Raw genomic sequence first — 25654 nt, forward strand, 5'->3', positions numbered from 1 at the left:
TCACTTATTAGAAAAATATTTAAGCATCAAAATACTTTCAAATTAGAAATGCTAAAATCTTTGATATTTACATTTTTAAAAATTCTGTATTTGAAATACTCAGAGAATTACTATTTCTACAGTAAGTTAATATGCTCTGTAATGTGTACATTATGTAATCAGGATAATATCTCATAGAAGAATAAAGACGTAGAATGTCTCTCTCTACAAGGCAGAGGCTAGCTGTAATGAAAGGAGCAGCTAAACCTGAGACTCTTGCCTAAGACTGTGGGCTTAGGCAGCAAGAGAGAGTGACTTCCTTCATTAACCCAGGAGAGCAACTTTATGGAACTCTGCATTCACTCCTAGAACCACAGAGCTTCACAAGGGAGCAGCAGAGAATAAGTCAAAAGCATAAAAGTATCTCCAAGTGCTTTTTTTACTTTCAATAATACTGACAAAAGAAATAGCTCCTTACCAAGATGTCTTTCTCTATTGCAGAGGTGGTCTGCTTTGAAAATGGGCTTTCATCAGGGGTAGGTGAGTTTAAGACAGCATCTTGTTGCCTAAGAAAATGATAAACACACTATTCAAATGCGTATAAAGGGCAGTTAGAACAGAAACTAATAGATATGAAAACAGCAGGACTGTCTTATTTAAATCATAAGAAAAAATGAACTGTTGAACATTTTATTAACAGTATACATATTGGTTTGGTACCATATTCCTCCCAGAATTCTTTCTCCTTATTTGTAGACAGACAGTTATACTGGAAATGATTTGCAGTACCTAATTCAGAGACCACACCCTTCTTGATGGGCTTTACTCATTCTTCCTCATTACTCTAAAATCAAGCTCTCTTTTCTCTGAAATTTTATGAGTGTTCTCGCCTTATTCCTAAACTATGTATGGTTACTTATAAATATGAGGTTTAAAAGAGCACTGATGGAGACGTTGTGGAGAAAAAGGAACCCTTATTACACTGCTGGTGGGAATGCAAATTGGTGCAGCCACTATGGAAACAGTATGGAGATTTCTCAAAAAATTAAAAATAGAAATACCATATGACCCAGCCATCCCACTACTGGGTATCTATCCTAAGAACCTGAAATCAGCAATTCCAAAAGTTCCATGCACCCCTATGTTCATCGCAGCATTATTTACAATAGCCAAGACATGGAAGCAACCTAAGTGCCCAGCAACTGATGATTGGATAAAGAAGATATGGTATATATATATAATGGAATATTACTCAGCCATAAAAAAGGATAAAATTGTCCCATTCACAACAACATGGATGGACCTTGAGGGAATTATGTTAAGTGAAATAAGCCAGATAGAGAAGGATGAACTCTGTATGACTCTGCTCAGAGATAGAAGTTAAACATGTAGACAAAGAGAACAGATCAGTGGTTACGAGGGGAAAGGAGGGGTGGGGGTGGGCACAAAGGGTGAAGAGGTGCACCACCTACAACATGACTGACAAACAATAATGTACAACTGAAATTTCACAAGGTTGTAAACTATCATAATCTTAATAAAAAGTTTAAAAAAAAAGCACACTGATGGAAAAGACTTTACATTTGGTTTTGCAGAAGACACAGATGCATTCTTCAAAAGACCATTCCTCAGACTTCTAGAGACATACAGTACAAGTCAGCAGTGAGTGACATAGAGGCTCATATGCTCCTTTGTATTTATTATTGGCTAGAAGTTTATATCACACTATAATATTTATAGCTACAATTCAATTCAAAATCTATACCAGATATGAACCACAATTCATGTCTTCTTACGTTCCATTTTGCAGAAAGGCATAGTTCAGGAAAAACAACAAGTTGTTCTGAGATAGCTTTAACCTCTTTATCATTCAATGTATTATGTTCTGGATCCCAACTTCACCTGGGATGCTGATCAGGTCAGTGATGCTGTATGATAAAATACTCCTTCCCACTCCTGCTGTCCAGTGAGTAGAGGCTGGAGGTTTGTTGAATATCTGTCTGAGACACCATACCAAGGTAGGTACCCAGAATGGGCCTTCTAACTTAGACTTTTGCAAACCTAGGAATCCAATACTTTGTGAACTTTACACTTATTCTTTTCAATAAGATGGACCAGAGAAAAGAGTCAATGCACTGTCTCAGTAACATCTCAGGTGATGTCTCAGTTTAATCAGTACACAGCAGGTGCTCAATGAACCATTCTCAAGTGAGGGAATAAGAGTATGAAAGGAGGGGTGGGAGATCTTCAAGGTATTCTGTAACTGGAGAGAGAAAGGTTGATTATTCCAACTACAAAAGTAATCACCTCACTATTTTGTTGATTGTACAGTAAAGAGGTACTAATATGACAGCAACATAGTTCAGGAATCAAGACATCTGGGTTCAGATTCTGCCACTATAAAGTAGATGACCTTAATAACTGGGTTATTGGGGGATTTTTAATAGCAGACATGCTCATCTTATCTACCTGCTGAATCCTGAGCATCAAACAAACTTCATCCTCTGTGTGAGTAAGGCCTGCCTAAAAAGATGCAGCAAGCTTAGGGTAGGTGAGGAGGAAGAAGGCTGGGGGCCCTGGGAACTGCTGGAGAAGTTCCTGAAGTCAGAACGAAAATCCTTCAGCTATAAAACTCTGTGATTCTATCATTCTGCGGCTACAGGAAAAGATTTTGTTCACTGGGAAAAACAATAATAGAAGCCTTTTACCGATCACCTAGTCAGACCCTAAATGTCTCACATATATTATCTCTACTCTAATCTTCACACCTGTTGTTAAAGACACAATGGGATAATTATCCCCACTTCACAGATAAAACTAAATGACAGAAAGATTAAATAACTTCCCCTTTGTCATACAGTTAATTAAGTATGAAAACAAGAATTTGCCCATCCATACATACTTCCAAACTGCCATGCTCTTTCCAACAGAAAAACATTCCTTTCAGAAATAAAATAATCAATATAGGAGACACTTTATCTAGTTAAAAAGAAAACATGATGTACTTATTTCTCAAAAGTGAAAAGAAATATATCAATTTTTTCTTTCTTTATTAAATCAATAGAGGTTTTGGTTCAAGATGGTGGCATAAATAGCCCTTTTTTCAAGTTTCCCTGTGAAAATGCTTGTAAAATAATTTTAACCAACGATTGTGAAGAGACTAGAGGGTCATCAACTGAGAGATATTTCAACAAATTTTTGGAACATTAAAAGACGATAGAAGACAGATGAAGCAGAGTTGAAAACACCACAGCCCATAACTCACGCAGGAAGGAAACCAGTCTGCCTAGGAGACCCATAGAAAAGGCTCTGGTCTTGCAGTCAGCAGATCCCAAAGGGAGAAATGAGTAGAAAGGCTGAAAACATGGAAGTTGTCTAATAACTTTCTGCCAGCAAATCAGACAACTTAAATAAAAAGTGTATTCTGCATAAAAAAAATTTTAAAGTACCAACATGACTCAAGAAGAAATAGTAAATCTGAATAGATCTATAGTGGGTAAACTAATTGAATTAGTAATTAATAATCTTCCCACAAAGAAAAGTTCAGGTCCAGATGGCTTCATTAATAAATTCCATCAAAAAGTAAGGAAAAAAATAATACCAATTCTACACAAACTCATTTAAAAAATAAAGGAGGTGAACACTTCCCAACTCATTTTATGAGGCCAGTAGTGCCTTGATACAAAAGCCAGACAAAGATATCAGAAGAAAAGTACAGACTCATATCACCTATTAACATAGACTTGAAACTCCTTAACAAAATATTAGGAAATCAAATCCAGCAACATATAGAAAGGATTATACATAATGACTAAGTGAGAGGAACGCAAGGTTTCTTTAACATATCAAAAGCAATTAATGTAATATACCATATAAATAGACTAAAGGACAAAAACCAAATGATCATCTCAATGGACACTGAAAAAGCATCTGACAGAAATCCAGTACCCATTTATGATAAAAACTCTCAACAAACTAGGAAAAGAAGGGAACCTCCTCAACCTGATAAAGAGTATCTTAAAAACCTACAACTGACATCCTACATAAATATGAAAGACTGAAGGCTTTTCCCCTAAGACTGGGAATTCCATTCTCACCAATTCTATCCAACAATGTACTGAAGGTCCTAACAAGTGCAAAATGGAAAGAGAAGGAAACAAAAGGCATCTAGATTGGAAATGGAGTAGCATAAGTATCTTTATTTTTAGACAACACGATTGTATATACAGGAAATTCTAAGGCATCTTTTTAAAAGCTCCACAGGGGCTGGCCCCATGGCCAAGTGTTTAAGTTCACACACTCCACTTTGGCGGCCCAGGGTTTGCCGGTTAAGATCCTGGGCACAGACATACACACTGTTCATCAAGCCATGCTGTGGTGGCATCCCACATAGAAAAACTAGAATGACCTACAAGTAGGATATACAACTATGTACTGGGGCTTTAGGGAGAAAAGGAAGAAAAAGAAAAAGAAGATTGGCAACAGATGTTAGCTCAGGGCCAATCTTCCTCACCAAAAAAATAAATAAATAAATAAAGGATAAAAAAAAATAATAAATAAAAGCTCCAGAACTAGTAAACTAGTGTAGTGTCTTAGGATCTAAGATCAAGAAGCAAAAATCAATTGATTTTTCTATATACTGGCAACAAACAATCAGAAAATGGAATTAAATAATTCCATTCACAATAACATCAAAAATAAAAATACCTAGGAAAAACTTTTTTAAAAGAAATACAAAACTTGTACGTTAAAAATACAAGACACCGCTGAGCAATTAAAGATCTAAATAAACGGAGAGAAATAACATATTTACGGACTGGAAGACTCCATACTATTGAAATGGCCATTCTCCCAAAATTGGTCTACAGATTCAATGCAAAGTCCCTAAATCCCAGTAGGCTACTTTTCTTTTTGAAGAACTGATAAGCTGATCTTAAAATGTATACAGAAATGCAAAAGACCTAGAGTAGCCAAAACAATTTTGAAAAAGAATAATAAATTTTGTGCACTTAAACTGTCTGATTTCAAAACTTACTATAAGGATCAAGACAGCACGGTAGGGGTGTAAAGATAGACACATAGATCAATGGAACAGAAGTAGAACCCCATATATGGTCAAATGATTTTCCATAAAGGTGCTAAGGTAATTCAATGGGAATAGTCTTTTCCACAAATGGGGCTGAACATATGAATATTCATATGCAAAAACTTGAACTTCAACCCTTACCTCACACCACAGATACACCATTGAAATAAATCATGCACAAAAATGTAAGAGCTAAAACTAGAAAGCTTCTAAGAAAATATAGGAGAAAATCTTTATGACCTTGTGATAGGAAAAGATTCTCAGATAGGACTCCAAAACCATGAACAATAAAAGAAAAAATTGATAAATTGAGCTTAATCAAAATTTAAAACTTTTGCTTTTCAAAAAAATACCATAAGGAAAATGAAAAGATAAGACACAGACTGGGAGAAAATATTTGCAAATATATATGTGATAAAGGACTTGCATAGGAAATATATAAAGAACTCTTACAGTGCAATAATAAGACAAACAATCCAATAAAAAGAAGGGCAAAAGACTTAGACACTTCACGAAAGTAGTTATACGAATGTCAAACAACCACAAGAAAGGATATCCATCATCATTAGCCATTAGTCATTAGGGACATACAACTTAGAGCCATAATGAGATACAATAACACATGTACGAGAATGGCTAGAATGGCAAAACAAACCAAAAAACAAAGTGTGGGCAAGGATGTGGAGAAACTAGAAGCATCTTCAGACACTGCTTGTGGGAATATAAAACAGTATAGCCACTTGGAAAAGTTTAGCAATGTCTTAAAAACTTAAACATACACCTACTATACAACTCAGCATCTCTACACCTAGGCATCTACCAGGAGAAATGAAAACATATGTCCACAAAAAGATTTGCATGCAAATGTTTATAACAGCATCAGTCAAACAGCCAAAAACCAGAAACACTAAACTAGACAAATGGATTCCAAAAAGATACATGTTATATGATTCCATTTATATGAAATTTTAGAAAAGATAAAGCTATAGAGACAGAAAGCAGATCAATGACTGCCTGGGCAACCAGTGGTAGAAAGGATTAACTGAAATGGGCATATGGGAACTTCTGAGGATGATGGAAGTATTCTACAACTGGATCTTGGAGAAGGTTGTGCAACTGCAGAAATCTGCTAAAATTCATTCAACTGTACCTTTAACATGGATGAATTTAATGGTATATAAATTATATCTCAATAAGGCTGGTTTCTTTTAAAGCCTATCTAGAAGCCTTTAAAAATGAAATGTTCAAAAAAAGAGGAAAAGACAAGTTGACAGCACAAACACATTGCAAAGTAATGACAAATAAAGCAACATAGGCTTCTCATCTACAATAATACACGCCATGGTGGCTATAGCTGATAATATTGTATTGTATAATCAAAATTTGCTGAGAGTAAAACTTAAGAGTTCTCACCAAAAAACAGAAAGGTAAATCTGTGAGGTGATAGACATGTTAATTAACTTGAATGTGGGGTCCTTTCACAATGGGTACATACATCAAATCATCACACTGTGCACTTTAACTACATTGTAATTGTATTTGTCAATTATACCTTAATAAAGCTGGGAAAAATAAGACATGCCAAAAATAATGCTTAATGTTTTTCAATCTAATGTTTTCCAGATGTGTAGGGTAAAAATTACTATTATCCTTTAACCCTGTAGCCAGCTTAATCATTAATTAAAGAATAAGGACAAAATTGAGACCTTTACAGAAATGAAAGTGTCAAGTTTACTCTGAACAGATCCTCACTGAAACAACTACTAAAGGATAAACTTCAGCAAAAAATAAAATGAACCCAGATGTGAAGATTGGAATGCTAAGGCAATTTTCTAAGAAATTAGAAAGACTTTAGTAAATCTAAGTAAGTGTTAAATTAAAAAAAAAAAAAGAGTATAGAGAATTTAAGGACTTGGTAGAACTAAAATACTATAGAAATATTGGTAGAAATGAAATAAACAATAGGGGCCGGCCCCATGGCCAACTGGTTGAGTTCCCATGCTCAGCTTCGGCGGCCCAGGGTTTCGCTGGTTCGGATCCTGGGCGCAGACATGGGACCACTCCTCAGGCCATGCTGAGGCGGCGTCCCACATGCCACAACTAGAAGTACCCACAACTAAAATACACAACTATGTACTGGGGGAACTTGGGAAGAAAAAGCAGAAAATATTAATTAACTAATTAATTAATTAAAATTAAAAGATAAACAATAATCACATGGAAAATGCAGGGGAAAGTTCAGAGCTAAGTTAAAGCATTCCAAGGTCCTTCTGTGATATTCATGGGGAAGACAGATAAAATGAATTTTAAACTTTAAAAAATATAAATTACAATATGTGGTTTGAAATGTTGGGGTAACCACTAAAAGAACAGAAATATATTTGATAACTTTTAAGCCAATAGGAAAAAAGGGAGAAGAGGGAAACTTCAATTCAGTAGAAAGCAAAAAAAAATAAGCAAAGGCAACATATCGTCAATAAGAAATTAAAAATAAATTGGTAGAAGTTAAGCCACATACATAAGAAACTATAATGGGATTAAACATGCTATTGAAGTACAGAAACTCCAATAAGTCCATCCATGCCCTGTTTATAAAAGGCAAAACTAAAAAAGACAAAATATCGTTAAAAAAGAGACTTCTGTTTCTTACAACCCAGCAGCAAAGATACTTGAAAAACCTCCCAATACCATTCTATAAATACTGGATATGTCACAAAGATCCTTTTGAATGCATAGCTGGGCTCACAGAAAGAAAGGAAATATTCAGGAGGAAGAAAACAATGGAATGGCAAGGCAGAGCACTCCTTAAAAACCTGAGGCCATGGCGGCCGTTGTGGGGGCTGGGCCTCAGACTTCAACGCCCATGTTGGTCAGGAGACAATTCTTAGGCCTGAGGGAAATGAGAATTCAAATTGAGACCCCTGTACTAAGCTGAAACCCAAGATGCACTCTATCCTCAACTACAGGAGGACCAGAAATGACAAGCAAAGGGAACTGTGTCAAGAAAGATCATGTGTCCTGGCCAGGACACAGGGTAGAGAAAAAGTGGCTTCTAAGAAATTGTAACCAGAAGCCTACAGGTCCATGGTTTTGGGTGTTGATTTTACCCTGCTTGAGGGATCTAAGAGTGCTTAATCCAAGAAAGAGATATGAGGGCCAAGCTGGCAATATTGCAGTGGCGCCTGGCAAAAGCAAACTCCAACCCCCTTGAGTGGAGGCACACACCCACAGTCCAGCTGCACAGGACCCCACAAAACCCCTGCCCCTGGTAAGCACATAGCACCCACTGTCCTCCCTTCCAGATGGCCATCCTGCCAGTAAAGCCCCATGCGGGCAGAGTAAAAGGGGGTTTCTGTGGGTGAGTCACCTACTGCAATGTGTCATGAAACTCTGTTTGTTCACAGATGGCAGTGTGTGTGCCTTGAGAGTCACAGTCAAAGAAAGAGGGTACTGAGCAACCAGCACAGAGCTATGAGGAAACAAGCAAAGAGGATCTAGTGACTTGCATCTGCCTTGCCCTCCATAAACAGATCTAAAATTCAGACCAGGCCGAGCCCGGGCTCTGCTCATACCCTGATCATTTCGCCCCAGTTCCTTCCTTTTCTATAGGAGACTCACAATGCCACAGAAGTCACCACCCCACCTTAGCAGAAGAGATGGGGAAAAAAACTACCCCATCCACCAACCACTAGGTCTGCAACCAGAATCCCAGTCGTTCTGCTCTCTCAGCCAACATCTAGCATAACATGGGTGCTTTTTCAGTTCATGATATTTAAAAGTGGGATGCCCTTAATAGGGTTAAGCTCATTCTTTCATTCTACATTTATCCCCTGACCTCATTCCAACAAGGCTTTGAGGCATCCTTAGAGAGGCATAGAATTCTTATATTTTGGATGAAAATTTCCCAGGGGCTCAAACTAGGGTAACAGTTACTAGTTAGCTTATAGAACTTACATAATGACATTAACAAGAGTGCTTCTAAAGTTTTCTCGTTCTTTATGTGGAGATTTGCTCTTTGATTTGGAAGTAGATGGTCCAGCACAACTGTCATCAACTTGGTCTAGTAATTTGCCCCTTTTTCCAACGTGTTCCATGTATTCAGCTTGAATTTTAAAAATCACAAGTTAGTCATCTAAAAAGTAAGCTAAGACATTTCAATAGTTAGAATAAAATGCCAAAGCACCTTTCAACAAAAAACTACATGCTTTAAGTTCACAAGTAACTATAATTTATTTTCTTTAACTACGGGGAAGTTAAACTAGTCTTGTTTAATGTCACCATAATAGAAACCTGTGACTATTTTAAGAATATTCAATTAATTTATTTTCTATTTTGATTAATATGCTAATAAATGCAAACTTTCAATTATATTTGCATAGAATCTTAAAAGGAACAAGATTAAAATTATGATAAAAATAGAATACAAAACTATTTCAGGAAGTTTAAAGAACCATGATGAAAAAATGTTAACATTCAATGTAATCAATCTGATGAGTCAAAATAATAAAAATTATTAAAATGACTTATTTTTGGAAGTAAGGTTTACAATTTACCAAAATCTCTTTTAGAAAAAAATTCTTAGTCTTTGCAGAGGCAAATTCTGACTACAATAAATCAAATTTTTATTATAAGCATTCCAATTCCTAAACTATCAGCTTTTATAGCATTTACAACAGCCTGAAATAACTAAGACTGGAATCAATTATTTTCTAACGGAAAACATTTGGAATAAATTTTTCTATTTGATATAAACGTCACTTCAGTTTTACAATTTCACTACTCTATTAACTAAATGTTGTAGGATTTTTTTCTCTAGCAAATTTCCTTAACTCTAAGTTAGAATATTAAAGCTCTTACCATATGACTGCTCATTTTTAATACTAAACTGTTCTGGAATATCACTGTCCTGCTTTATACTCAAATGGAATGACGGAGCTGCCTGCTGCCACTGGGGCTTTGTACTCACCTGAAATATGAAATTTAAGTAGCATTAATAAAACAAGATAAGGAAAAACTTTTTTCATGAAATGCATGAGTATTTATAAACATACATTTTCTCAACCAAATCAGGACATCTGGAAAGAAGACACAAACACTCAACAGCAAATCTTACTCAAGCCCACGAACGGCTGTGGTGGTAACATTTGGGAGCCATTACCAAAGGCCCCAATGCTAGTTTGATGTGGACACCAGTTACCCAACACTGGGGTGTTCATTCCAGAGAGTCTACTTCCCCCCAGATATTAACATGTTTTTTAAGCCTTCCATTTTAATGAGGCACTCTCTGTTGGTCTCCACCGCTAATGAGTTCCACTGCATTCCAGCTCCAAAAGGTCTTCCTGTTCTCATGGCTTTAAGTGGCTCTGGAGTATTCTGGAAACTCACAAATTTATTCCATCATTTAAGGCAGGGGTCATAAATTCTTATACAATTTGAGCAGGTATCATAAAGGAGAGAGGAAGGCTAATGATGACAGCTAATTAGCACTCAGCTTCAGCGCTGGGAAACAATGGAGAGTGGGACTGTGGCAGATGGAAGAACACCTACATCTTTAAAAAGGCAACAACTAATTAACTCAAGCCAATTATTGCAATACCAGAACACAGACCCATTGTTACTGGAACATATGACTCTTAAATAAACCCAAATGAGTGGATTTTAGAGTAAAATGTACATATTTTTTAACGTTGACAATTGAGTCTGTGTCTCCTTTCAGCTGCAGACCAACTTGATAGCCCATGCTTGTACTGGCTTCTCCTTCTTTCCAGTTTTATTCTCCTCAATCCCTTATTCCCGGTTCCAAATAAACTACCCGCACGCCGGTCCTTGTTTCATGCTCTTTTTTTGCAGGAAAACAGGCTACAACAACTTATAAGTCAATGCTTTTCCATCCATCCGTCTGCCCTTCCATTGTTCCAGTCTCATCTTGCTCCATAAAGGATTTCAGATTCACGGGAGTGCTATGAGTGAGTGTACAGAATCAGGTCACCAGCCCACAGAGGCTGGGAGCCACCAGTGCTGCGTTACCTTGATTGTAACAACAAAGATCACCTCTGGAAGCATGAAGCCCTGGAATGAAATCACTCTAGGTCTTAATTACTGCTAGAAAATTTCATCTGTGTGCAAACCTTAATATTCAAAGGAAAACACTTTTTTTCTAATCAACGGATTTTTAAAAACATCTCTTAAAAATATTATTTCCCTTAAAACACATAAAACTCAAAGAATGCTGAAAAAATGTAAGACAGCCAAATACGAACGTAAAACCATATTTACATCAGCCAACAAAAGCATTTCAGACTATTATATGCCACCAACAGGAAAAGATTATTACGCAATTCAACTTGGCCACTGAATATTAAATATGGAAATTTAAATTTTTACATTTCCAAACCTATATACTAACAAGACACAACAAACTAAGGGCAATTTTTATTTTCTTTTAGTTTTAAAATGTGCTAAATTTTTACAGAGAAAATAAAATGTCTATTCCATTTTAGGTCTTGTCTTTTAAACTAGAAAATTTAAGATAGATTTTGCAGAACTAGGGAAAATATGCTATGGCTCAATTTTACAGAACTTGGCTTGATGATCTGGCATTATTAGTAAGAACACATTTTCAATGAAAATATGTATTTTGAAATGTTCAAGATAATTCACCTAAGAATATTAACTCAAGTTTTCTAAGTAAAAAATGTCCTCCATTTTAAATGATCAAGAATCTTCTCTATATAAAGCAACATGAAGTCAACTTCATAGTCTGCTCTCACCTTTTAAAATATCTTTCAAAAAATAATGCTTTGTATGAACCTTGAAAATATTATGCTAAGTGAAATAAGCCAGACCCAAAAGGACAAATATCGTAGGATTCCACTTATACGAGGGACCTAGAGGAGTCCAAATAAACAGAGACAGAAAGTAGAATGGTGGTTTCTAGGGGCTAGGGGAAGGGAGAATGGGGTGTTAGCGTTTAGTGAGTAAGAAGTCTCAGTTTGGAAAGATGAAAGAGTTCTGGAGATGGATGGTGGTGATGATTGCACATATGAATGTACTTAATGCCAATGAATTACAGTTCAATTAAAAATGGCTAAAATCGTAAGTTTTGTTATGCATAATTTATCACAATTTAAAAAAATAATGTTTTCATTGAACCTTCATTTAAGCTCAATTTCCAGGAGTCACAAGAACATAACTCAATGGCACTAAACTCAACATAATTACTAGATGGTAAAATTTATTATGGTAAAGTTCATCTTACCTAGCACCTATCAACTGAAAATGTCTACCAACTGCCTCTTCTAAAGGACAATGACAATTTATAGTCATAACAATTAAAAAAGGATGGCAAGAGCTGAAGAGTCTTCTGTGGCATAGCATTTCACTGCTGAAAGATATATCTCAAAGGTCACGGCATCGACTCTGCTCATATTCAAACTCAGAAACTGAGGCTCAGAGAGGTAAGTGGCCCCCTCAGATGACAGAGCCACGACTGACAAAGCTATAACCTGACACCTCATTTCCTAACTCCAACACTGACATACTTTCTGCTGGTCCATCAGGGAAATTCCTTCATCCAGAATATTCAAATATTCTGTACATAGTAGGAAATTACAGCTTACAGTTACTTTATTAAGATAGTCATTTTTCCTAACATGTGCACCTTGTAGAATTTCTCCATCAGAAAATAATCAAGTGGAGTACAAAATTCAAAGTCAGAAATTCAGTTACTATTTACAAGTTTGAAAACTAATAAACCATTTAAAAGGGCAAAAATTCAACGAATAAGTGAATTACCGCAGCCAACTGTGGTAAAACTCTTACTGGTGTCTTGGATTTTTCTTTGCTGGCTGATTTATCCTGCATGAAAAATATAAAGAAAAAATACCTGTTTACTCTGTTAGTGCTAAAATTGATTTACTCAACCAAATTTTACAGAAGTCTGCTCTAAAGTAAAGCACATATTATCCAAAATATTCAAAGACATACTCTACGACTTTTTAAATTCTCAATATTTGTCTTAGAATTGCTTCCTTTATAGCAAGGAAGGAAAGGAAAATGGTACCAATACTCACAAAAAAGCTTTAAAAAACGTGCAAAGCTTTTTATCCATTACATCATCTTCTGGGACTTTATCAGAACCTAGCTAGTGCCCAGGGCTTACTCAGCTCCACCTCCCCTCTCCATCACTAAAATATCACTTTTGTCTATTGACAAGCAGAATGCTCTCCCTCCTAAGCTGACAACGTATTCAAGACAACACACCCTCAAGCTGCCGTAAGTAACATTGGTACTTTTCAGCAGCAACCTTCAGAGAAAAGTGCAGCTATCTCTTTTGAGTAGAGGGTATTCATGGTAGGAATTTTATCTAGGTAAGAGGAAGCACTGTTGAGAAGGATACTTTGATCTAGAAAGCAAACAATATGAGTTTTGCTTTTTGCCAATTGTCAATTTATTGCCTCTCAGCTCCAAATCTACCTTTTTTGCTGTCCTTTGTGATTCTTGAGAAGGATCCTATAACATTTTCCCTTTGCCAACCAGCATTAATATTATAAAGAGTGCTAAAAGAAAACTGTAAGAGTAGGGACTTTTCTCCCTGGTTCCAGTGGTTTTTCTCATTGCTCCCAGGGCATGGCTACCAGCAGGCAGCATAGTTGCCCACAGGCACCTTCCAGCCTGTGCTGTGTGGCTCACCCAATGGCAGACACCCTCCAGCGGGTTTCACTGGCATCCCTATAGGCAGCTTTCCAGCAAGTTCCCTTACATCACAGAGGAAGACTTCCTTTCAAACTTTTCAGCATCCCAGCAGTGGTTTTCTCCCCTTCCAGCCCAGGCCTGCAACATCCCAGCAAATGTCTTTGCCACCCAAGTGGGCCACAGCCACGCCCCCTCCAAGAGATCTTAATCTAAGCTTTGGGAAAGAAAGAGATGGATCTTCCAAGTTTCTTCCTTGAGCACTCTCCCTGAGACCTACAGGGAGTGGCTACTCCTCATGTCTGCTATTCTTGTATGCTTTAAAGCTGTGTTGTCCAAAAGAAAATTCATTAGCCACCTGTAGCTATTGGCTGCTTAAAATGTGGCCCATCTGAAGCGACATATGTTTAGGTATAAAATATATACTAGATTTTGAAGACTTAATAAAACACAAAGAATGTAAATTATCTCATCAGTAATTCTTTATATTGATCAGAGTATATTTTATATGGATGACATTGCATGCTGCATATTGTTTTAAGAAGTTTACATGAATTATATCATTTAATTCTCTTTAAAACTCTATGAGGCAATTAGTATTGTGCCTATGGTATAGTTGAGGACTTTATATATGATGTAGTATTTGCCCCCACAAAGCACACAGTCCAGTTAATATTAAAAACTATATGCTTCCATGCAGGACAGGAAATGGTATGGAGTACAGTGTTCAAAGAAATTTCTAGAAAAAGAAATAATGGAAGCTAAGCCTTGAGGCACAGTTGGATCTCCATAGAGAATAGCAATGAGCTTACTGAAGACAGAAGGAGCATCGTGAACGATGACTCAAGGGGATGCTGGGGTCGATGGTGAAGGGACTTGGCCCAACCGAAGTAGCAGGTCTAACCACTGTCTTATTCAATGATGATTTCTGAACTCTTACCATGTGTTAGGCTCTCTTTAAGGCACTAGAGCTACAGCTTTGGAAGAACGAAGCCCCTTCTCTCATGGAGCTTACATTCTAGTGGGGGTACAGACAGCTATTTCAGAATAAATACATCATGTAATGTCAGAGAGTAAGAAGAGCAATGCAGACAAATAAAGCATCACGTAATGTCAGGAAGTAAGAAGAGCAATGCAGACAAATAAAGCAGGGTGAAGGGAGAGAGGGAAAGGTGGAGCAATGCTCGGTTAGGTGGGGCAGTGAGGCCTCTTGCAGAGGTTACGTTTGAGTAGGAACCTAAATCAAGGGTGTGGCGGGGATGGATAGATGGGTGCTGCTATATTATGCAGGACGTAGATTTGTGGCATGATTGGCCTGGCTGGCAGCAGAGAGCCATCGTGATCTCCTCTTGGGGTGATCCCACGTCCCAGTTCACACGTCTTGCCCAAGCATAACTAGTAGCACTTTCACTCTCAATGGCTTTCAGTTTGGGTGATAAATTATACTTTTATCTTATTTATTACGCAAGGACATACAAAAGGTTATTTCATAAATGGTCCTGGCAGCAGTAAACAAGACATATGAGAAAAAAGCGACTAGAGTCAGCCGTGAGGATAGCTTAGCAGCTTTTTTAAATAATCCAGGCAACAGGAAATATGAGCCCTAATTTACAGAAAATGCTAGCAACTGAAGGTCACCTCAACCTTCCTACGGCATAGCTCTGATCATTTGCCCCCAGGTCAGAAACATGAAAAAGCCCCCTAATAAAGTAGGCACAAGGCTTCTTCTTGGTTTTCAAAGCCTCCTCCATACACTCCAAACAATTCCGTTTCCCAGCCTCTCTGACAGTTACATTGTAGCCACAGGACTGGAGCAGACCAGCGAAATGTGAGCATCAGCAGGACAGGTGACAAGCGCTGTCCCTCCTTCCTGGCTCTTCCGCCCTGGCCACTGTCAGCAAGGAGCCCACATGTTCTCACGGGCATAGCTTAGGCGGGAGGAGGGCTACCCGATCCACATCAGACTTCTGAGCAAGGGGTAATCTTTATTGCGTCAAGTCTCTGAGATTTGGGAGTCTGTTACGTCAGCTAACAGAGGGGCCAATATGCACCTGAGTGTCTCTCTGTTAAAATCTGACACTTTCTTCAAGACCAAGATCAAAAACGTTTAGATTCTCTTTCTTAACTCCAATTGCAGGTGACCTTCTTTGAACACGCACAGCGCTCTCCTGGTAATTCTCTTACTGCTTAAATTCTGTCCGGAATAGAATCCACATGCGGACCTCCCCTGCTCTCCTATCCCCTCACCCTGCTCCATCTCTACTAGTCTACTGAATCAGTCTTATAGAGCTTGATAAACTAACTTCAAAATAATTTTAACTTTATCTTAGAAAAAGTTACAAATTGGCTAAGCAAGCCCTAAAAAAAAAGTGCAACTAAAAAGAAAGAAAAGTAAAAAAGAATGGCCATGAGCTTCAAACAGTACTTCCCAAAGTACAAACATCAGGTTACGTGAATATTTCCTAAATATCCAGTGCTGTACCACAAATGGCTCTGTCTTCTACAATTTCTACAATTCCCAGTGGACCACAGGACGTGAAGGGAAACACGAGCACATTTTCAAGCTAAAAGATGCAGTAGGTGTTCCCAAAGTTGAAGGCTTCCTTTGAGAAGAATGAGGATGTGGTAAAGGCCTAATCAGAATGCAATTGTAGATGACAGAGAAGAAAAGTTCTGGAATATACGTTCCAAGTGTCCTGCAATTTTCATACCAGGATACAGAGGGAATTCAAATGAGGTCTATTGTATTGGAGCCACTACAAATGTACAAAACGCCTTGCTTAACCTCGGCCTCCTACAAAAATCCCCACACACCTGACTTCTTAGGACCTCTACACTGCCTGTCCTGCCAGCAGAGCTATCCTGCCAGTCTCATCAGCATCCTACTCGGAAAAGAGTGTTGCGGGCCTTAATGTTTCCTTCTTACACTGCAGTGCAGAATCTCTCTCTCATAGAATATTTTATAAAGAATAGTTCTCTGGCTAACCAAGAAGAGCTGCCACACAGAAGCCAGAATCCCATCTAGCTAAGTAATGCTGTTCTTCAATAAAACCAAAGCGGTGGATTTTAAAGTAATATCTACGTACTATTTATGCTGACAAGCAATTCCATTTTAGTCTGCAATTTCCTTTCAGATGATGACTTAGGCATATGCCATTCCTTCCCTCTGCTTTGGCACTCTTGTGACACTGGCCCCAAGGGAATTCCCTTGACTTTTCTATCAGATGACTCTCGTGCCTCATATCTTTTCTCATCCTCCTGGCCTCATCTCTGATTCCAGACATGGCTACAGTGAACAGTTCTGTGCTGGCTTCAATTCATGTAGGAATGACAGTGTTTCACCTCAAGAAAAGGTCTTTTTCTTTCTGCTGTGGGGCTTCTCCAAGGCCATAGCATGGAGTTCTCAGAGTAGCCCACTCTGCACACACACATGAGCAGCCATAAGTGGGTGAGTTAGGATTCTCAGGAGCAAACTCTACCAGTGTGGGATGAGAGCTCACAGAGAAATGCTACCACCCTGACCATCCTCAGGTGGATAATTCCAGGAAGCATTCTAGAAGCAACTCAGAAGGTCATGGCAGAGTCACTCCAGTTGCCTAAGTGTGACAACCAACAACACATCCTCGTAATGGTTTCTACTTCTTCCTAGTTTTACTCTCCCGAACCCCTCACTCCCACTTCCGGGGATCACCTCCCAAAGAAACTGTGCACAAGTCCTTTCTTCAGGCTCTCTGTCACAGGAAAACAAGCTAAGGCAACTTAAAAATCAGTGCTCTTCCCTCCTTCTGTCTGCCCTTCCATTGTTCCTCTCTCGTCTTGCTCCATAAAGGATTTAAGATTCCTGAGAGTGCTTTGAGTAAGGTGTGCAAAAAGGGTGAGAATCAGGTGTCCAGATCACAGAGGCTGGGAGCCACCAATGCTGGGTCACCCTTGATTCAGCAACAAGGATCACCTCTGGAAGCAGGAAGTTCTGTAATGAAATCTCTCTAGGTCTTAACTACTGCAGGAAAATTTCATCTGAGGGCAAACCTTAACATTCAAATGAAAATAATTTTTTAATCAATGGATTACTTTTTAAATCTCTCTTAAAATATTATTTATCTTAAAAGACAAAATTCAAACAATATGGAAGAAAAATTGAAAGATACAGTAAATATGACACAGGATAAGGTTTAAATCAGCCAACGTAAGCATTTTAGGCAATTACATGGCTCACTGGTTAGAAAGGATTATTCAACTCAGCCTCTGAATATTTATTCAGTAAATAAATTTCAATTTAGTTGCTATTTCTAAACCTACATACTAGTAACATAAAAAAAACTAAGTAATTTTTTTTTCAGTTTTAAAATTTGTGAAACTTTTAAAGAGAAAAAATGTCTATTCCACTTCAGGTCTTTGTCTTTTAATCTAGAAACTTAAATATTTGAGAACTAAATACAAAAGCTATGATTTTATTTTATAGAATATGGTGTGACAAACTTGGCATTATCGATACAAACAGGTTCACAATTGGGGGCCAGCCCCGTGGCTGAGGGGTTAAGTTCGCGCACTCCGCTTCGGCGGCCCAGGGTTTCGCTGGTTCGTATCCTGGGCGTGGACATGGCACCGCTCATCAGGCCACACTAAGGCAGCGTCCCACATGCCACAACCAGAGGCACTCACAACTAGAATATACAACTGGAGGGCTTTGGGGAGAAGAAGAAGAAAAGAAAAAAGAAGACTGGCAATAGACCATAGCTCAGGTGCCAATCTTTAAAAAAAAAAAAATAGGTTCACAATTAAAACATGTACTTTGATATGTTCAAGAACATTCACCTAAAAATTTTCATTTGAGTTTTTTTAACCTGAGAGAATCTTTCATTTCAAATTATTAGGACTCTTCTCTGTATAAAGCAACGCAGATTCCATTTTATAGTCATTCTGAGCTTTTAAAACATGTTGCAAAGCAAATAACGTTTGCATTGAACGTCCACTTAAACTTAACTTCCAGGAGTCACAAGAGAGCAACTTAGAGGCACTAAACTCAACATAATTATTAGACAGTAAATTTTATTGCAGTAAAATCTAACTTATCAGCACTTTATTAACTGAAAATGTCTATTAACTACTTCTTCCATAGGACAATGATAATCTAAAGTCAAAACAATGTAAAAGGATGCCAAGATCTAAGAAATCTTCCGTAGCACAGCATTTTAGCACTGGAAGACGCATCTCCCCAAGTTCATCAAATCAGCTCATTATCACACTCAGAAACTGGAGCTCAGAGAAGTAAGTGACTCCCCACAAGTCACAGAGCCATTAGTGACAAAGCTGTAACCCAAGTCCTCATTTCCTGACTTCAACACTGCTTCTGTTAGCACATCTTCACAATTCTTTTTTCAGAATACTCAAATATTCTGTACATACTAGGTAATTATAGCTTACAGTTACTTTAAGATAGTTATTTTCCTAACACATGTACCTTATAGATGTTCCCCATCAAAAAAGAATTAAATGGAGCACAGAATTTAAAATCAGAAATTCAGTAAGTTATAAGTTCGAAAACTAGTAAATAACATTATTATAAAAGCAGTACACTATGATAATATATTGGTAAATTACCGTAGATAACTGTGGTAAAAACCTTACTGGTATCTTGGGTTTTCCTTTGCTGGCTGATTTATCCTGCATGAAAAATACAAAAAAAACCCAAAACTGTTTATTCTGTTAATGTTAAAACTTATTCAGTCAACCAAATTTTACAGAGTCAACCAAATATCTACAGAGTAGATAAATGCTTTCGAAAGCATATATCATCCAAAATATTCCAAAACATACTCTACAGATGATATAATATTGTGTGCAGAAAATCATAAGAAATCCACAAAAATTATTAGAGCTAATGAACAAGTTCAGCAAGGTTGCAGGATACAGGATTAATACAGAAACATCAACTGTATTTCTAGACACTAGCAATGAACAATCCAAAATTGAAATTAAGAAATGAATCCATTTACAATAGCATGAAAAAGGATAAAATACTTAGAAATAAATTTAATAAAATAAGTGTAAGACTTGTACAATGAAAGCTATAAAACATTACTGAAAGAAATTAAAGAAGACCTTAATAAATGGAAAGATACCTCATGCTTATGGATTGGAAGACTCCTCAAAATAATCTACAGATTCAACACACTCCCTGTCAAAATCCCAACCACTTTTTTTTGTAGGAAGTAACAAGTTAATCATAAAATTCACATGGAAGTGTAAGAGACCCAGAACAGCCAAACAATTTTGGAAAAGGAGAAAAACGTTGGCAGACTCACACTTTCAGATTTCACAGCTTACTACACAGCTACAGTAATGAAGACTGCATAAGGATAAACATAAAGACCGAAGGAATAGAACTGGGAGTTCAGAAATAAACCCATACATTTATCGGCAGTTGATTTTTAACAAGAGTGCCAAGACAATTCAGTGGGGAATTGGTGATATCTTCTTCTGGGAATTTATCTGGATCTAATCGGTGTCCAAAGTTTACTCAATTCCACCTCCCTTCTCCATGACTAAAACTTCATTTTTTTTCCAGAATGCTCCCTTCCTAGGGTGACAATGTATTCAGGTTAACGCACCCTCAAGTTACTGTAGCATCATTTGTACTTTTTAGCAGTAACTTTCAGAGAAGACTACCTTTACCTTCTTTGCAATAGGGAATAATTCCATGGTAAGAATTTCATCTAGGTAAGAGGAAGCACTGTTGAGAATGATACTTTGATTTACAAAACAGATAATATGAGTTATGCTTTGGCCACTTATCAATTTCTTGCCTCTCATCATCAGATTCATGCTTTTTGTCCTGCTTTGTGCAAACATTTCTCCAGGTGGCACAATATCAGGAGGATTCAAAAGGGACACTGTAAGAGGAAGAGACTTTTCTTCCTGGTTCCAGTGCTTTTTCTTGTTGCTCCCATGACGTGGCTGCCAGCAGTCAGCATCCTTGCCCTTGGGCACCTTCGCAAGTTGTGCTGTGTGGCTGACCCAGTGCCAGACACCCTCCAGCAGGTTTCTGCAGCATCCCTAAAGGTAGCTTTCCAGCAAGTTCCCCTTACATCACAGAGGGAGACTTCCTTTCCGACCTTTCAGCATCCCAGCAGGTAGCTTCTCACTTCCCACATTGATACTTTCCTCACTGATTTTCACAGCTGTATAGAGTTCTACTATAGGAATATAAAACAATTTATCCATTCCATTCTCTTGTGAATGAACATTTAGTTTGTTTCCAATGTCTCTCTTTTACAAAAGATGTTTCAGTAAACATCTTTTGCCATATATCTTAGTACATGCACACACAATTCTTGTATCTCACATGCACAATATAGTGTGTGTATATAATATATATTTACAACATGTGTGTATGGGCATATCTGCTTTTGTCCTTTTATTTAATTCCATTGGTATATCTGTCTATCTGTAAACAAATTGTATTGCATTGTCTAAACTACGACGACTTCACAATAGGTCTTGAGAGCTGTAAGGCAATTCTCTCTATCTTACTATTCTCAAAAGTTATCATACGCAATCTTGACATTTCCTCTACCATGTTAATTTTATAATCCACACTGCATGAAACTTTTGGGGATTTTGATAGAAACACATTAAATTTCTAGAATAATTTGGAGGAAATTGATATCATTATGATACTGACCCTTCTTTTTCATGAATACAATCTATTTCTTTATTCAGATCCTGAGAGTGTATCCTTCAAAAACATTTTATAATATCGTTTATAAGGGTCTTATGCATCTTTTGCTGGACTTAGTCTTAGGTATAAAGATTTTGAATGGAAAGTGCATCATAGGATCTAAATGATTGACTTACAAACTTTTAATCCCAATTGATTTGTAAATGGAAATGTCTATAAAGCTGTATTTACTTATAATCATTTCTGTGATGGTCAATTTTTGGTTGGCCCAGTCAGGTCTCCGTGCTTTTCTTCTTGCTCTGTGCCTGGAAGTCTGAATTCTATGTATGGGCATCATCTGGGCTCCCAGTCCTTTGGCTTCTGGTGGGGATTAAGCATTGAGAGGCACTAGTAGCAGTCTAGAGAGCAGGAGGAGAAAGGGTTTTGGCTATTTCTTTCCTGTACTCCATTTCCCAAAGTTCTGACAGTGGCTGAATTCTTCCATAGCTCAGCTCCTGTCAGGAAGCTACCATTCCAAGCCCCCAGCTCTCACCAGGTTCTGAGAATGGTGTTCAGTTTCTTTGACCCGTCAGGCCTAGGAATGGTAATGGCTTCCTATTGCTGTTAATCCTTAAGTGCTTCCTCATCCCTGTTGGTTCCTTCCTGTAACCTTGCACACACCTCTGCAAATGGTCTTCTTATAAGTTGTCTTCAATCAAATCCTTTTGAGCTTGCCATCTGTTTTCTGTTGGGATCCTGACTGATATAATTTTACATAACCAAAATTAAAATTGCTGAAGAGTCTAGGTCTTCCTTGAGCAGCCTAGTTGTGCATTTAGATTTCATTTTGCTGATTTTCAACCACGAGTCTATTGAAAGGGTAAACCTGGTATACTCCAAATTTAACCATTCTAATCAAATGACCAGAACCTATTAATGTGTCTGGTTAAATCAACAATAATCTTATGAAGTTGTCTGGTTAAATCAACAATAACCTCTCAAATTTAATACAGTTGATTTAAACATATGCAGTTGGCGTATGCTTGAGTTATGGTTGTTAAAGATATCACCATGCTGTTGGCCTCTTATCCAACTGTTTTCACTCTGACCTCCTTTTTAAGCAATGACATCAACAAGATGTGAAGGAAAACAGAATGAGCATCATATAAATGCAAAACTACTCAATTTAACAACTAGAAAAAGTGCTAGAGTAGAGATATGCTGACAGCTTTTTCCTCTTCTCTGCCCACAATCTGTAGTGGATTTGTAGGGAGCTTCGTGGTCTTTGGATATTTGCATCTTTAAACCCCTGAAAGTACTGCAACTGAAACTCAAGATGCCTTATTTTATGGTTTAACTAATTTTAAAAAATGAAATGAGCAGTTGTAAAAGATTTATATTTCTTTTAAACACCTAATTTAAGAGCTCAGACTGCTATTCCTGAAAAATGCCCTGTCACGCTCAACCTTCCGCTAACAAGATGCATACGTTAAAATCTCCATCAGCAAACATGATTTTAGCACCTGCTCACTTTTTCAAACTAAATAAATACATAAGTAAACATCACATAAAAATGGCATTACCAAAAGTTCAATCCATTCCATTTGTTTTAGGTTAAAATATTAAAACTTTCATCCTTTCAAAAGGAAAACTATGCTCTAAATTAGCATAAATGAAAGTATCAAGAGTTTGAAAATTACAGATCAACCAAAGCAGCGAGAGAGGGACCTCTGCTGTTTAAAAATAGTATGTAGAAAATGGAAATCATCCTAGACGGGCTCAGGCCCATTCTTCCAAGATCCCACTGCCTTTTCAAGCATCCAGGGCCCTCTGTGCAGGAGAGGGATGAGCGGTGTCATTTCCAAACATCACTTTTATTAAGATAAATCGGAACTTAAAACTTAATTGCCAATAGATGTTTAGTGGATGCTTTTTAGTTGTAAATTGGTCAATTATGGGCTTTGCAAAATAATGGCTATTCAGAAATACCACTGCAAATATAGTAAACATGTATTTTTAATTTCAACAACATACAATATGGTTCAAGATTAGGCCAAAGACTAATAGGGGCATCAAGGAAATAAGTTGCTTAATGTAAATGGATGGTGATGATAACAAACTTTTTTAAAAGGACTTCAAATGTCACAGAAAAAAATCACTAGTGCAGTCTATTAACCTAATTGCTGAGTTTTTCAGTTACCCGTCTCGATTTTTTTGTTATTTTTTGTTTGTTCATTTGTTCTTTTACTACTAATTACTAGTTATATGGTAAGTAAATCAGTGTTTCTTAGTTCTCAATTTATTACCCATTTCAATAAAAGGCTAAAACTCAATTGTCCTGATCATTTAGAGGTTAATTACTTATTTGATTAACTAATGAATTAGGGTTTTGACATTTCCTGTTAGCAATCTACAACCCAATGGATAGGCGAATGAATCACCTTTTAACAGTGTTTTCACAATAAACTGCAATACTACAAAAAAATATGAAATATCGAAAAGGAAAGAATTATAGTGTAGCATCAAAACAAAGAAACTAAGCAAAATGTGCAGGCTGAAAAGTAAATGTTTCCCATTCAGTGCCAAGATGCTCACGGGGCCCTTTCCATATAGAGAGCTAGAGTTGCATTCTAGCTATAGCCAGAACAATGCCCACGCCTAATGCCTCCCCATTTCGTCGGGCATTACAAAGTTTGACCATTGTTCCTCTTTCCTTTTGTTTACAGCTGGTCTTAAGTTCAATCAAGAAAGAGTTCTAAAAAGAAGCTAGTGCAACATGCATTCTTTATTACATGCCTTGGTGATATTTTCTTAGGAAGAAATTCCATTTGCCACTTACCAAACTCTTTCACGTATGGTATGGTATGGTAATGATATGGTATGGTATGGTAAGGTATCTTATCTTATTTGAACTTTATAACAACCTTAGAAAGGAGGGGAAGTTGTTCTGATTTTTCCCCCTGCAAAAAAGGGAACGAAGGCTTAAAAAGACTAAGTGATTCGCCCAAAGTCACACAGCTAGGAATGAGCTTAGATTCCAACACCAGAGCCAACTCCCCAGCGAGCCTCCCCAACCCAAACGCCCCCACCCTTAGCACGCCGGGACACTCGGGCTGTAGTTTAAACTGCTGGCGCCCCGCTCGACTGATCTGTTTGGTTGTTATGGCAACACCAAGGACGAACGGCCGGGAACGAAACAAAAGAGTTTCCACGGACAGCGCTCAGCATCCCAGATGGGAACTGGGGTGAAGGAAGCTGTACCCCACGAGCTCACAACTGGGGAGTCCGGAGGACTCGGGTTTCCATCATTTTGGAAACGCGCGGGAAGCTTCGCGGCGGGGCGAGCCTGGCGAGGAGCCGCCCTCTCACCTGCTGGCTGCTCATGGCTGCGAGGACGCGGCGGCGGCGGCGGCGGCGGGGCGCCCCCGGGATGCTCCTGCCCGGTGGCCCCGGGAGCCCCTCGGACAAGACGTCGCCCGGGACCCGCCTGCAGTCCCTGCTCCCTCCGCGCCCGGCCGTCTAGCGTTCCGGCCGCGTTCGTTGCTAGGCAACGGGCCGGTGCAGTTTCCATTTCCGGTCCCCTGCGGCTCCTGGTACCTCAAGCGGGAACGAGCCCCGCGGCCCCGCAGGAAGTGCTTTCCCCGGCGCGCGGTGGCGCCTCTGCGCCTGTGCTGTGGGGCCGCGGGGCGCGGTGGGCGCTGCAGGCGGTGGGTGCGTCTCCTTCTGCCTGGAAGGGTCAATACTGTGTGATTACTGATTGTCACACTTCTGCACCCTCCTTGTAACTTAGCTGGGTGCTCCGGACCCCTGGCTTAACTCCTCATTTAACTGTGTGCCTAGAAGGTCCCCGAGGACTAGAGAAATGAAATGATGCAAAGATGGGGACCCGTTAACACCTTTTTTCTGTTATCCGTGTGCTTTCAGTTCCTGTTGTTTTCTTGACTTTTCCCAAAAACTATCCCTTGGAAGAATACCAGAAAAAGAACCTTCAAGAATTCATGTAAACCAACATTCTCAGATGGTGTTGTGCCAGGCACTAGGCATACAAATGTGACCAAGACACTATCCCTTCAGCACAGGTGAAGGGAGTATTCAAAGAAGCGGTTATAAGGCAGTGGACTCAACGATGGGAATGAGAGTCGGCAGGGAAAACTCAAAGCGCCAACTATTTTCTCAAGAAGATGTGGAAGGGATTTGAAAGCTGAGGTCTGAAGGAAAATGACATGGCCAAACAGTGT

The 25654-nt window shown here is 38.3% G+C and overlaps 1 protein-coding gene across 1 annotated transcript in view; it reads right to left on the reverse strand.

Annotated features, from left to right (window-relative positions):
• The window catches only part of DNAH7 (dynein axonemal heavy chain 7), a 235411-nt gene extending 210599 nt beyond the window's left edge, over nt 1-24812 (reverse strand). Inside the window, exons 1-6 of the mRNA XM_046658055.1 lie at nt 24786-24812; nt 19358-19420; nt 12860-12922; nt 9923-10031; nt 9020-9167; nt 458-545 (exon numbers count right to left, since the gene is read on the reverse strand). Of these exons, the coding sequence (XP_046514011.1) occupies nt 458-545; nt 9020-9167; nt 9923-10031; nt 12860-12922; nt 19358-19420; nt 24786-24800 (486 nt within the window). The 5' untranslated portion in view covers nt 24801-24812. The remainder of the gene's footprint in view (nt 1-457; nt 546-9019; nt 9168-9922; nt 10032-12859; nt 12923-19357; nt 19421-24785) is intronic.
• Between the last annotated feature and the right edge of the window lie 842 nt (nt 24813-25654).

The sequence above is a fragment of the Equus quagga genome, chromosome 4 (genome assembly GCF_021613505.1).
Source record: "Equus quagga isolate Etosha38 chromosome 4, UCLA_HA_Equagga_1.0, whole genome shotgun sequence".
Lineage (NCBI taxonomy): Eukaryota > Metazoa > Chordata > Mammalia > Perissodactyla > Equidae > Equus > Equus quagga.